Source organism: Callospermophilus lateralis, chromosome 1, assembly GCF_048772815.1.
Source record: "Callospermophilus lateralis isolate mCalLat2 chromosome 1, mCalLat2.hap1, whole genome shotgun sequence".
NCBI lineage: Eukaryota > Metazoa > Chordata > Mammalia > Rodentia > Sciuridae > Callospermophilus > Callospermophilus lateralis.
In genome coordinates, this window is record NC_135305.1 from 16,042,358 (window position 1) to 16,056,980 (window position 14,623).

Genomic DNA, 14,623 nt, shown 5'->3' on the forward strand with positions numbered 1-14,623 from the left:
ACTAATTTCTCTGCTTATTATTTTTATTCCCGATGGCATTAACAGACTCATTGACTATGTGTGTGTGCATGTGAACATGTGTATACATACACTCCTGTCAACCAGTCTGAAAACAGAGTACAGTACAATAAGATACTGATTTGTTAGCTAGTCACAGTGGCATATGCCTGTAATCCCAGTGGCTTGGGGAGGCTGAGGTAAGGATTGCAAGTTCAAAGCCAGCCTCAGCAATTTAGCAAGGCTCTAAGCAACTTATTGAGATCCTCTCTCAAAAACAAAACAAAAAAAACTAAAAAGGGCTGGGCATGTGGCTCAGTGGTAGAACATTCTGGGTTCAATCCCCAGAACCTTCCCCCACCAAAAAGATACTGACTTATTAATGTTGGGAGAACAATATGCACATAACTTTTACCACAGTATATATAATTCTTCTGTTTTACAATATTGTTAGTCTTTCACTGGGCCTAATTTATAAATTAAACTTTATCATACATAGGATAAATTAGGAAAAAACAGTACATATAGGGTCCAGAACTACCTGCAGTTTCAGGTACTTGTTGTGGGATGTTGGTCTGATATATATTTCCCTCAGGTAAGAGGGGACTACTACATGCATGATTGACTGAATTCTAACCTCAGAGTTCCAAACTTTTGCAACTAGTAGCCTAATATTCTCTGAGTTTCTCCTCCTGCCTTGCTTAAAAAAAAAAAAAATACACTGCTGGGGATGTAATCCAGGAGTGCTTTACCACTGGGCTTGGGCTACATCCCCATCCACTTTTTGTTTTTTATATGGGGCCTTACTGAGTTGCCCTGGCTGACTATGAACTTGCAATCCTTCTTCCTCAGCCGCCCCCCCCCCCCCCAAGTAGCTGGGGTTTTAGGTGTACAACACCATGCTTAGCCTGCTCTGAGTTTCTTTTTTTTGTGTGTGTGTGTGTGTGATGCTGGGGATTGAACCCAGGGCCTTGTGCATGTGAGGCAAACACTCTACTAACTGAGCTATATCCCCAGCCTCTGCTCTGGATTTCTTAATTCAGTTTCTCAAGAATTAGAATCAGAGGCTGGGGTTGTGGCTCAGTGGTAGAGCGCTTGACTACCATGTGTGAGGCACTGGGTTTGATTCTCAGCACCACATATAAACAAAATAAGTAAGAAAATAAAGGTCCATCAACAACTAAAAAAAATTTTTTTAAAAATTAGAATCATATCAATCTAGCTAATCTAAGACCCCCTTTCAGTATGTGTAATGTTCAAATTAATAAAGTTAAAAATATTACAGCGTAGTTCGTGCCCCAGTGGAGCTTACATTCTGTGGATGAGACAATACCTAAATAGCTGCAGTCAGGTGCCACACAAGGACATGGAAGTTCTGGTCAACAACAAGCCAAACACCAACCGCCAACCCACATAGCCTAGCCTAGTGAAGTACCCCTCGGACTTAGCAAACCCCTCCAATGAAGTCCTTGCAGCAGAATGGCCTAACAATGCATTTCTCAGCACACAGTGCATGACTGTAGTCCTTCTTTGGGTAAATGTCATCCCTAGCAAAGCCCTTTCTCACTGCCCTTTCTCTCCTCTCCTGTACCCAATTATCATCTCCTCAAAGCTCTTGAAATGTTTTGGATTATTCATGGACGTACATGAAAAGTGAAGGGAGTAAATGAATGATATGATTGAGAAAAAGGGTGTCACTGGGGGTCATGCAGAGAAGGAGCTTTAATACTGCTGCCCCCAGTCCAGTAGGGACACAGCTTCTGTAGGACTAGGACAAGGGCTGTGAGGGCCTGTGCAGTGCTTGGGGATTTGAACTACAGCATACTCCGTAATCCACGGGCATCTATTATTTTATTTATTTATTTATTTAGTTGTAGGTGGACACAATATCATCATTTATTTATTTTTATGTGGTGCTGAGGATCCAACCCAGTGCCTCACATGTGCTAGGCAAGCACTCTACCTCTGAGCCACACCCGAAGCTCTCTATGGGCATCTTAAACTACGTGTTCTCAGTCTGCACTATAGATACAAGCACAGAGTGGAAATCTGAGTTTAAAATATAGATAAGTTGGGGCCGATTTTTATCATTCCCTAAAAGTCTTCATTTTATACAAAAGGATCTTTAAACGATTTTTCCGTAATGCATTTAATTTTTAAATGTGATAGTTTGAATCATGTTAAATTTCAAACACCAGCAAAAGTAGAGAGAATTGAAGGATAACCGAACACCTGACATCAACAGCTGTCACTGTTTTGCCACCGTGTTTCATCTGTTCTTACTATCACCTGTGATTTTTTTTGGGGGGTGCTGGAATATTTGAATGTAAATCACACCTTTGTTGTCATGTAAATATTTTATGCATGTTTCTAACAGATAAGGAGTTGTTTTTTTTTTTTAAGGTGGACACAATATTTTTATTTTTATGTGGTGCTGAGAATCGAACCCAGCGTCTCATACATACTAGGCTAGCATGTTACCACTTGAGCCACATCCCCAGCCCCAGATAAGGAACACTATACAACAGTATTTACCTACCTAACAAAATTGGCAGTAATTCCTTAACATCATCAAATACTCAGCAGTGTCCTGTTTTCCCTTTGTCACATAAGTGACATTTTACAGTTGAGTTATCTCATTCCGCATCCAAACAGGGTCTGGATATTGTGTTTAGTTAATTTGTTTCTTAAGTTTCTATTATAGTCTCCTCCTCCACTTTTTTTTTCATGCAATTTATTCATTTTTTTTTAAAAGAAACTTTGTGATTTGACCTATAGAATTCCCCCCTTGCAAAATGTAGCAAATTGTATTCTCATGGATGGATGGGTAATTTCTGTAAATGAATGATGAGATCTGAGGACTGATTAGATTCAGTATCAGGTTTTTGGTAGAGAATACTCTACATACTCTACAAGGAATGCTTTCTACTTCTTGTCACATCTTATTAAGGAGTCAGGCACCATTAGATTGTCCTGTTTTTAGTGATTTAGGGTAAGGAGAGGTTTTGGTCACTTCAATCTGATCCTTCCATCATAGCATTCTCCATCTGATATGTCAATTAATGGTCTTAGTAGCTATTGATGGTCACTGGTTAAGTCCAGTGGATACCATTAAGTATTGCAAATGGTGGTTTTCTCATTCTATTGATTCTCTTGCAATTATTGGCTGTGATTCATCTAAAAAAAACCTTTTTCTTCATCTGTGGTTATCCTGAAATATAGTTAATGCAGCTGAGATAGCATTCTTTCCCTCAACCCATTGCTCTACTTAAGTGTCTATCATTTGACCCAAAGTTATAACTGACACTTGCTTTATTCTAACACATTAGGATCTTTGAAGCTTAAACCAAAATATAAAAAAAAATCCATATGTTTATACTTTGAGTCAGTGGAAAAATGGCATTTTTTCTTACTAAATTGTGAATAGTTACTGAATTTTTTTTTAAAGGATGACTATGGTACATCTATGTCAGGAATAGGTAAGGATGTACTTCAAAGAAAAATAAAGAAATAAGCACTGCATCTCTCTAGGAAGTTATGGATAGAAAGTCACTTGGAGACCACCGAGCCACATCCACAGCCCTATTCTGTATTTTTATTTAGAGACAGGGTCTCTCTGAATTTCTTAGTGCCTCACTTTTGCTGAGGCTGGCTTTGAACTCTCCATCATCCTGTCTCAGCCTCCTGAGCTGCTGGGATTATAGATGAGCAGCACTGCACATGGCTTTTCTTTCCTTCTTTCTTTTTTTTTAAACTACAAAAGATTTTATTGGGTGAATATATAGCAGAATTATTGCTTGCTGACACATTTTTATTTGCAGTCATTTGCAATTATAAGCATTGCCTCTATTTAATATTTTGACCATAGATCATATTGTGCATGAATAAGTTACCCTAAGATAAAATTGGATTCCTAAGTCAGAAGATTTGTACAGTTTTAATTTATGACAGGTACTGGCTGAATTGCTTTCTCTAAGGATTGTGCCAATTGATAGTCCCACCAAAAGTGTACAAGAGTCCCTATTTTCTCAAATCTTTGTAAGTCTAATTATCAAACATTTTGATCTGGGATGGAGATGTAGCTCGGTGGTAGACCTCTCTTGCCCAATATTCAGGAAGCCCTGGGTTCCATCCTCAATTCTGCAAAGGAAAGAAAGTAAATGTGTTATTAGTTGAAAATGATCTTTTAATCTCAGAAGAGTTTTCATTTAAGAATAAGGTTGAAGGCTGGGGATGTGGCTCAAGTGGTAGCGTGCTGGCCTGCCATGCACGAGGCACTGGGTTTGATCCTCAGCACCACATATAAATAAATAAAGATATTGTGTCCACCTAAAACAAACAAACAAACAAAAAAGAATAAGGTTGAGGGATGGGGTTGTGGCTCAGTGGTAGAGCGCTTGCCCTAGCATGTGTGAGGCACTGGGTTCAATCCCCTGCACCACATTAAAATAAAAAATGAAATAAAGGTATTGTGTCCATCTGCAACTAAAAAAATATTTTAAAAAGGATAAACTGTTTTTGTTTTTAGAGAGAGAGAGAGAGAGAGAGAGAGAGAGAGAGAATTTCTTAATATTTTTTAGTTTTCGGTGGACATAACATCTTTATTTCATTTTCTTACGTGGTGCTGAGGATCGAACCCAGCGCGCCCCACCCCCCCTCCATGCCAGGCGATCATGCTACCACTTGAGCCACATCCCCATCCCAATAAGCTGTTTTTTGAAATGTTATTTTTCAAATAAATAACCACAAAAAAGGAAGAAAGAAAGAAAGTCAGTCACTTGGACATGAGAAACGTGAAGCCAAGTGAATTTTCATTCTCTATTTGTAGCCATCAGGTAGCACAGACTGCAGCAGAGACTTTGACCGTGTCCTCGAAATTGCTTCCTCAGCGGGACCTTGGCTCCCACTCTCCAAGTAAATATAAGGTACTTGCTTTTTACTTGATTGGTGGGTGAATCCTTTAAAGGTGGGAGAAAATATTCTGCTACAACCATGTATGTTTGTTGATTTGAATGAATGAATTGCTTCCATAAAACTCTGGGGTCAAGATTCAAAGACAGACATCTAAATGTGATTGTGCCACTTTCCCAGAGGACAACTAACCTCCATAGGGAGCCTCATCATTTTGGGGGCTTGGCCACCCATGATGGCATCTGAGCAGATCCTGACAACAATCTGTGAGGCAGACATTAATACCTCTATTTTACAGATGAGAAGACCAGCTCAGAGAATACAAATGACTTGGCTCAGTGGGCTTCACTCTGCCACTAGCCTGATAGGGGAGAGACTGTTCCTAGACTTGAGCCTCCATGTTTGGCTTCAGCCCTTGCGCAGAAGAATTTGCGTGGATTCCTTCAATTCCTCTGTCACTGCATTGGTTTGAAGCTTTAAGCAAGGGACTTGTAAAGCCACTAGGCTAAATCAGTTCCAGGGACATCCCGTTGTCCTTAGGTATAGTGCTTAGTTAGCCGGAAGTCACCTGAACAGTTAGGCCCACTGTCTATTTGGGTGTCCACACCTGGAATGAACCCCCTGATCCAGGCTATCCCCCAGCTGTTGGGAACTGGCAATGACCCTTATTGCATAGGGGCCACACCGATAGATGTACCATGCTTCCAATGTTTCCTGCTTCACATTAATATATTTAAAAAAAATTTTTTTTTTTAGTTGGAGGAGCTCGAAAGCCTAAGCGCAGAATATGCCAACATAAGTGACTATTTTAAAGCTTCCATGAAAAATTTCAAGATTGAAAAGATAAAGAAGATTCATAACCAAGAGCTCGAGAAGGATTTTGAAAGGTTGGTAGCCATGTGATCATACTGCTTTCCATAGAATTTGGAAGGATTGGTTCTGATCTGACAAAATTTATATTTGCTGGTTTAATTTAGTAGTCAAATAACTACTCTAATATTTGGTCTCGTTTTTTTTTCATTGCCTAAAAATCTCAGCTTTCCAATTTTACAGTTTAATGATTCTATAAGTCTATTCTTTAAATGTCTTCATAAATTTATCATTTTATAGCCACTGCCTAAGTTTTCCATTTTGAAATAGAATGGAATGAAATTTAAATGATTAGACTTAAGTTGGGATTAATGTTGTGAAATAGACTGGGAGAGGAATGTTCTTGGTGTTAAGTCTTGTCATTTCCAATATTAGGAAGAAATCGACGATGCAGACAGAAGAAAAATTGCTGTTTTATGCAACAAGCCGTACCAATGTGGATTATATTTGTTCTTATAATTTCAACTGGTCTGTGCATGGACTTCATGAAATCAAATATGGAAAAGGTGTGTGCTGGAACAGAGATGCTAACTAGTAGAGTCATAATCAGACTTTCTAAGTGCTTCTAGTAAGAGGTGTATGTAATTGTTTTTATAGCATGTCCAGGCTTTAGTAATCATAGAAAATAAGCTCACAGTAGCTTTAAATGCACAGATTAGAATGGTTCAGTTGACTTGGAGATTGAGTGAGGGGCCTTAGCCTCGCTCCTGACATCTTCTGTTCTTTCTGGGAGTCACCCAGCTAAAATGGCAGAAAAAGAAATAGGAAATTTTCTAAAAATTTTCATAAAATGAAAATAGGAAATTTTCTCTTGTCAGGAAATTGTTGATCTGCTGGGTATGGAAATCTCCGTGGTCATCTGGGGTGTACTAAAGTTAGGATAATGCATCAGCTTTCTTTGGAAATCTTTGTCAGGGATAATTTCTTGCCCTTCTTTGAACACTTTCCAAGACCTATCTATCAGTAGTAATTGACCTTTGTTCCTAAAAATGTATGGTGTGTGGAATGGATCTCTGGCTCACGGCTTCCAAATTAATTCGTCCAACTCGCCCTGTGTGAGTTGCTTGGATAGGATTCCTGTGCTGTCACATATGGTCATTGCACCTACTGGCTCTCCCTATCACTGTGAGCCTCATCCATAGCAGATGTTTCCCCGTTATTTCAGGGGGGTTCTGTGCTATCTAAGGATATCATGTCATAAATATTTGTTTAAGTGGCTTTTTTTTCTACCCTTCTTTACAAAGGTGGGTTTATAGATCAGTAAGATACTGTTGACATATGCTTAGTCCACCCAATCATCTGATTCTGTGTAAAGAATCCTGTCTTTATATAGTGTGTACCTTCTTCATAATAATTCTCAAAAAACTTTTTCTGATTATTTCTAGGAAATCACTTTGCAAAAGAAGCCCTCTCTTCCCATAAAAATTGCCAGTATGATGTTAAAAGCCCGGTTATGTTTGTAGCCCGAGTCCTGGTTGGAAATGTTGCCGAGGGAAGAATGATGTATAGGATGCCTCCTCCACACAGTGACAGCTGTGTGGACAACACTCTGAATCCCTCCGTTTTTGTCATCTTTCATAAGGATCAGATGTACCCAGCATATGTGATCGAATACACTGAGATGGATAAAGCCTGCGTGATTTGTTAGGAAGGATGCACACCAATTGTGTTCACATGTGGGACCAACTTGTCCCAGGTAATAGTTAGACTTTAATATTTTCTTATCAAGTTACCTAATATCTTAATTCAGTGGTACCCAAATTTTGCTGCACAAAAATTCCGATGCGCCTCATTCTGATAAAATCACTCTTTCTAGGGGTGACAGCCAAGTAGTGGCATTTTTTATAGCTCTCGCAATGATTCCATCATGTTAGAAAGTTTGCATTGTCTTAGCTGTAACTGGTCAAGGCTCATTTCTAAATTTTCTACAGTTATATTAATCTCTCTCATTGCTTTGAGTTTTACGTATAGCACAGTTACGTTTTGGTTAAATTAAAAGAAAATTAATTTGGGAAATTTGAGAGAAATCTAATAATACCTATGCAAATAAGCACATACGACATTACAGCCTTGGGTGGAAGATTATGAACAGCTGCGGAAAAAGTGCCTAGGGACACACTGAGGGGGGAAAAATTAAATATAAATGCTATTATAGTCATAACCGCAGTACTATACTGTACCATGTGATGAAACTAATTTGGGGACACGTTTCTCTGTCTCTGCCTGTACTCAGAAGACAGACTCCATAATAAGATTCTGGGATGCAATAAATAAGAGCCATCAAGTATGTCTCAGAAAGAAGCAAGCAACTAGAGCTCAAAGCCCATTTGGGCTCTTTATATAGTGAGGACCAAGTAGACATTTATGTTCTAACTAATGTGATTACAGAGAAGGTATTTTGCATGCCAGGCTTTCATGAAGATGTCTGTATTTTAGAAGGACTGCAGTAATCATATTCACACAACTAGGAATGGTAAATCTGAGTGCTATTGTAGTCATTTGCTGGAGTTGAGAGTCACCAAGGAATTAGGAGCAGGACATCCCTAAGGATGGACCTCTTATGAGGTGAGATGTGTTTATTGGTGAGCACAGAATCTGCACAAAGAGAATAAAGTCCCAAGCAGGGACCTTGTGCCTGCTGGGGCTTCTTTTTATAAAAATAGTGAATTGTACTGTAGTGTAGTTCATTTTTAGAGCATTTGAGGTGCCTGGACCAATATCTTCCTTCCTTATTTTGAGTGAGTTTTTTTTTTTTCCTTCCAATTTTCCTTTGTCAACATTCCATATCAGTTGCCAAAATTTCATATTAAGTTTTAGATTAGTATAAAAAGCTTCATAATTGCTTGGTTTAAGTGTTTCCACTCATAACGTGTAGTTTTTTTTAACAATAGGGTTATTTTCTGTAAGGCTTCGCACGAGCGGTTGTTTTCATTCACTCTGATCCTGATTTTGAATGGGCACTCTAAATGAAGCCACTTAGAGTTCCTATCTTGACCTTGACCCTTGTGCTGTCGAGGTGCCCTTTATCCAGCTCTTTCCACATGCCGTTAGGCAGCTCTAGTCGGCTATTTTACAGGCATCTCCAGCTGCACATGCCCATCTGCCTCCCTCACAGGAATACAGTCCTCCCCAAGTCAACAGCGTCACCGGATCCCATCTACCCATGTGGAATTCCAGGGGCTATCCTCGACTCTTGCTGTCCCTCCCACTACATATCCTAAGTCTTTCCCAAGTCCCATTTTACCTCTTTAATATCCCTTTGTCCCCTTCTAAGTTGTTCTCTACTTAGCAGCAAGATTGGCCATATTTTAAAATATTTACTTAGTGATTCTCTTTCCAAACACAAATCTGATCTTACCTTTAGGATGAAATTCAAAAGCATGATCATGGCCCCACACGATCCTCCCTTCCCTACCCTCCTATCATTTATTTCTTCTACATGAGACATCCTTGCTCCTACACATTTCTTTGGTGCCCTCTTCATCTAGTTCAGTGGTTCCTAGTGAGTACTTCTGCCTTTTAAAAAAAAAAAAGATAAATACTTTGCAACATCTATTTTGTTGTCTTCAAAATACATTTCAGAGGTAATATATTCTACCTACACACAATCTGGAAATAAAATAAAATTTAAGTAATATTACTATTAATATAAAAGGCAAACAAAATGCCCATAATTTGGGCACAACCTTACAGTACTAGGAGGCATAATGAAGTAATCACATGCTTATTTCTACTTATAACAAATAAATTTGAGCTTGAAAGTAGATCAGAAGCTATGGCATACAAAGAAGCATGGAAAAATGAAAAAACAGAGACATGAGTGGACGTTAGAATAAAAACTAGTGATAACACTTGTGTGTATGTGATAGGAGAAAGAATGAAATAACCTTCATTGAAAGAGAAATGCTATGCAAGAAAATTTTCAGATTGTCAAAACAGAAAATGAGAAAATATGATATTCTTACAGACGAGCTGTAGATTATATGTGAATGTCTAGCGAGACATTAGACATTCAAAATCCGTATGGGGTTTCTGATAATTTCTCACTGTGAGAAATTGTCCATCGTATTGCAAGATGCTCAGCATACTTGGTTCTCATGTGCTGGTTGCCAGTGGCGCCCCACCAGCCCGTATCATAGCAACCACTTACCCTATCATACTTGTTCACCCTTTTCAGAACAAATGTTTTGCAACATCCCCTTGGCTGTCCTAAGATGATTTATAGAAATGCAACATACTTACACACAGGAATTTCTTCATATATTAACTTGATGGCTCAATTCTACTATTGGATATAGAAAATTAGAAATTTATAATGAAAATAAGGTGAATTTCAATATGTAAATGCTCAGGCATGACTACGCCGTAAGCCATGAAATAGATAGAAGTTTACTCTAATAATGAATTGGTTCAGGCTTAAGAGTTAGCTAGGGGCTACTTCCTGTAAAGAAGACAGGAAAGTGAAAGACTAGCATTATGGGTGACAATAGAATGTGGACCAGTATTAGGGTGAGTCATTACAGACCATCTACCTTATCTGTCTATGATAAAGGAAAGGGCGAAATTACCTTCATTGAAGTAAGGATAACAGGACAAGGCAAGTTGCAGATTGTCTCAGAGGAAACATGGATTCTTTTCTCTCAGACAAGCTGTAGGTCCTACATAAGTGTCCAGCAGGACATTAGACAAGTCGTACAGGGTGCAGAATAGTTATTCAATGTGTGGGACAAACCCATACACTGAAGGACATCTGTTACCCCTGACTGCATCTACTCAGTGCCGCTTATAGTCCCCGATTATCATGAAGCCAACTACTACTCATCACATTCCAATATGCTGCCGCGAGAACCACTGACCTAGATTCACTCAACTGTTACCTCCATCAGGAAAGAGCCCGATAGGTCACATCCTTGCTCCTCTCCCCTGAGGTTTTAGAATACTTTGTGTATTGATTTACTCATTCTTGGCATCTATGGAATTTGAGACTGTCTGCTTCCTGCGATAGATTGTAAGCTCCCCAAGGGCTGAGTCGACCGTCTTAATTTGTTTTGCTACCACTGATGCCCAGCCTAGCCGGGCGTTTGATATATTGATACGCTAGATAGATTTTAATGAATAAATAAGCTCAACTATTTATGTTATAGTAGTTGAGTAATACTGCTTTTTGTTCTTGTATGCTTAATTTGAGACTATGTAATAAAAAGAAAAGAATAATTTTGTTCTGTTGAATTTTTTTTTTTTTTGTGTGTGTGTGTATTTCCAAAAAGGCAATTTTAGACACTAGTCTATTCTAAGGGGTGGGGTGGGGGCAAGAGGTGATATATTATATCCCTTCCAGGGTTATCACTCTGGGGCTCTGGCCTAGGAACACACTGCCAGGGCATGGCAGGAGGTGGTGATGGAGAAGCCCACTGTTGGTTGGGAGGGAAGGGCTGGAAGCTGGGAACATACTTTTATACCTTTCCTCCTCTGGCACCTCGGAGGCAGCAGGGCCAGGCTGAGGCACAGAAGTTAAACAGTAACTGGTCATCAGCAGAATTCAAAAACCCTTCTCTGCTCTTTTATTTTTGCAGCATTGGGGATTGAATCCAGGGCCTCATGCATGCTAAGGAAGCACTCTTCCTCTGAGCTACCTCACCAGCCCTCCACTTGTTTTTTAATCACAAAGCTTTGGATGGAGAGAGAAGGTGAGGGAGAGCAATACATATGGCAGCATAGACTTGAAAAGGGAAGGTACATTGCCATTTGATTTGGAACCTCAGTACAAGTAAAACCATGAGTAACAAACCCTTTGCTGTAAAGGCACCCACATTCAAATACACAAAAATACTGCAGAACCAAGCAAAAGCAGATATCTGAAGGGTTTTTTTTTTTTCTTCCTGTGTTTATTTACTTTGTCATAGCATGCTCACAATAAAATCTGCAATTATCTAGTTTCTGGGGTGGACTCCTCAGTCCCGGCATTTGGTGGAAGCAAAGCTAAATAGCCACCACTTCCTGCTCCTACCTGTAGCTACTATAAGGACAGCTATCAGGAAAGCCAATGAATGCCCAGCAGGAAGTGTGTGGTTAGGGCCACTGGGGCTATGTTCCAGGACGTGCAGGTTTCATTTCCAACATGAAGGGCAGAGGGGATGAATTTATGTCAGCAGTATCAGTGTTGTCCCTGGAGTGAATGATGAGAGCCTGTGCTCCAGTAGTGTGCCTGGAAGTGCCGTCAGCTTAAGCATGAGCTTCAGAATCCGGTGGAGGCCACGAGGGAACTTTCAAGGACCTGCTTACATGCTCAAGCTCCAAGCCTACAATGCTACCCTCAATCTCAACCTTCTGCTTCTCTTTTCCATGCCTCTGTAGTTGACTAGGATGGTTTGTTTCCCTCTGTGCCTTTCCCCAGGAATCATCTTTTTTATTCCCAGACTTCAGGTATGGTACATGCTACAGTCTGGAATGTCCCCCAAAGGCCTGTGTGTTAGTGGTTTGATCTTCCGGGAGGCACTTCTGGGAGGTGGTGGAAATCTTTTAAGAGGCGGGGCACACTGGGAGGTTTTAGGTCACTGGTGGACTTGTTCCCCATGCTGGTCCTGTTCACCCTGTTTCTCAATCACTTCAAGGTGAGCATCCCCATCACCTGCTCCCACCATGATGTATATACTGTGTTGCCACAGGACCAGTTGGTCATGGACTGAAATCCCCCCAAATTAAGCCTTAAATCAAACCTTTTCTCTTTTTTAAGTTGATTTTTCTCAAGCATTTGTTACAATAATGGGAAGCTGACTCCTAAAACCACACATTTGGGGCTCCTGGATCTGTACCTCTGCTGAGGCTCAAATAACTTGTGCAAGGTGTCACAGCGAAGGAAGCCAGCTGCAGAGCCCACGGATGAGGTGTGCTACTGTGCTGCCTCTGCAGGAGGTCTCCCTCTTCCTCTCACCTCTCTGACCTCTCCCTGCACATCCTCTGGTCTCTCCTCCACATTTTTTCTGGCTCACAGTCTTCTCTGCTCCCAATCCCCCATCTTCTCTCAACATTCCTGGTGAATGATCCACCCAACAGCCCCAGCCTAGCGGGCTCCACCCTCTCTGTCTTCATCCTCGCTCTATCAGGGCACCCACATCCAGCACCACACTGCCATCAGTCAGAATCACTCTAGAACTGCTCTCTCTGAAATCCTAAACTGCTTTCCATCCCTGATCATAGCTTGCCCTTTCAGTCCTCCTCCCACCCCTGCATCTACCTTCTCCACACATTCATCCCCTTCCCATCTTCATTTCTGTCCTTACTTAGCTGTGAGTCCATCATTCAACCCCTGACCCCTTTCAATTAATACCCAATTAATTTCAATTAATCACCCAGAACCTTTAACCTTCTGCTCCTCTACTTGGCAAAACCTAAAAGAGGATCAGTCAAATTTTACTCCTATCCAGGGAGACCAGTGGAGCTGCTGGAGTGGTGCACTGTACAGCCGTGGCTGTCACCCTCGCCAAGGCCCTCCACCGCCACCCTCCCTGTCAGCATTCTCCCTAGTCAGCCTTGTCAACCCCTTATAGTCTCAAGGGACCCCTCCCACTCATTCTTGGGCTTGTATCATACAAAGGCAAAACAAAAACTATTGGGAGGAACTTTATGTGCCAGCATCCTTGCTTCCTTTCCTCTTGTCTGAACGGAAAAGGTCTTTTTCCTCCTGTCTGAGGTTAATTCCCCCACTGGGTCCCATCTTTCTGTCACTGCTTTATGGTCATCACCCGCTGACCAGCTGTCTTCTTTCCTGTGTTTTCAACTTTCCTCCCTGCTAGCCCATTCCACTTAGTATATAACCGTACTTGTCTCGCCTATAATAATATCCTTCTGATACTTGTGTAATCCTCTAATTATTATTTTATCATCTCCTTTTCAAATAATATTTATAAAAGTAGCATATAAGGCTAAGGGTATGGCTCAGTGGTGAAGGGCTTGCCTAGCTGGCATGCATAAGTGCCTGGGTTCAATTCCCAGCATGGCAAAAAAAAAAAAAAAAAAAAGTATGGTTTTTGGATTTTCCCATTCATTTTTAATCTACAAAAGTATGCTGTTATTAGGTTGGGGATGACAGCTCAGTGGAACAGCACTTGCCAAACATCTGAAATAAACTTGCTTTTGCCCTTATAACAAGACTCCCTTGCTGACCACTTTCTCCTTCAACCTGTCTCCTCTGTGTGTCTACACATGACTTACACTTTCCTCTAATCACTCTTTCTCAGCTTATATCTTAGGCTGGGTTCCCCCCGAAGCAAAGAGAGAAGGATTGAAAGCAAGCAGTTGATGTGGAAGTTGGTCCCAGGAACACTGGTAAGAGGAAGCAGGGAAAGGAAGACAGATGGTGCAGGCTGCAGTAACAGGCAGGTTATGGCCAAGGGTAGGGCGCTCAATTCCACTGAAGAACCTGTGGGAGGTTATGAAATATACACCTCCAAACTGTTCCATGGAAGAATAATGAACTGGGATATCTGTCCCCTCTTAGGTGTAAAATTAACTGACAATAGGAAAAAAAACTCCAAAGTTTATTCATGTGAATATGGAGCACACAAAAGTGGCTTCTAAATAGTTGAAGAGGAGCTCAGTGTGAGGCCCAGGCAGGAGGATCCAGAGTTCAAAGCCAGCCTCAGCCATTTAGCAAGGCCCTAAGCAACTTAGCAAGACCCTGTCTCTAAGTAAAATATAAACAGCAATCCTGGGTTCAATCCTCTGTACCAGAACAAAACAAAAACAAAAACACCAGTTACAGAGGAGAAAGGAGGGCAAAGTGGCTTCTATGGGAAGAACAGTTGGGTTTCCAGGGTAACAGAATGGAGAAAAGTTTGGGATAATG

General features: G+C 40.7%; 1 protein-coding gene across 1 annotated transcript in view; it reads left to right on the forward strand.

The window, feature by feature from the left end:
- The window catches only part of Zc3hav1 (zinc finger CCCH-type containing, antiviral 1), a 54,958-nt gene extending 43,997 nt beyond the window's left edge, over window positions 1–10,961 (forward strand). The window contains exons 10-13 of the mRNA XM_076832771.1: window positions 4,826–4,922; window positions 5,665–5,795; window positions 6,154–6,284; window positions 7,164–10,961. Of these exons, the coding sequence (XP_076688886.1) occupies window positions 4,826–4,922; window positions 5,665–5,795; window positions 6,154–6,284; window positions 7,164–7,426 (622 nt within the window). The 3' untranslated portion in view covers window positions 7,427–10,961. The remainder of the gene's footprint in view (window positions 1–4,825; window positions 4,923–5,664; window positions 5,796–6,153; window positions 6,285–7,163) is intronic.
- Window positions 10,962–14,623: the final 3,662 nt, after the last annotated feature.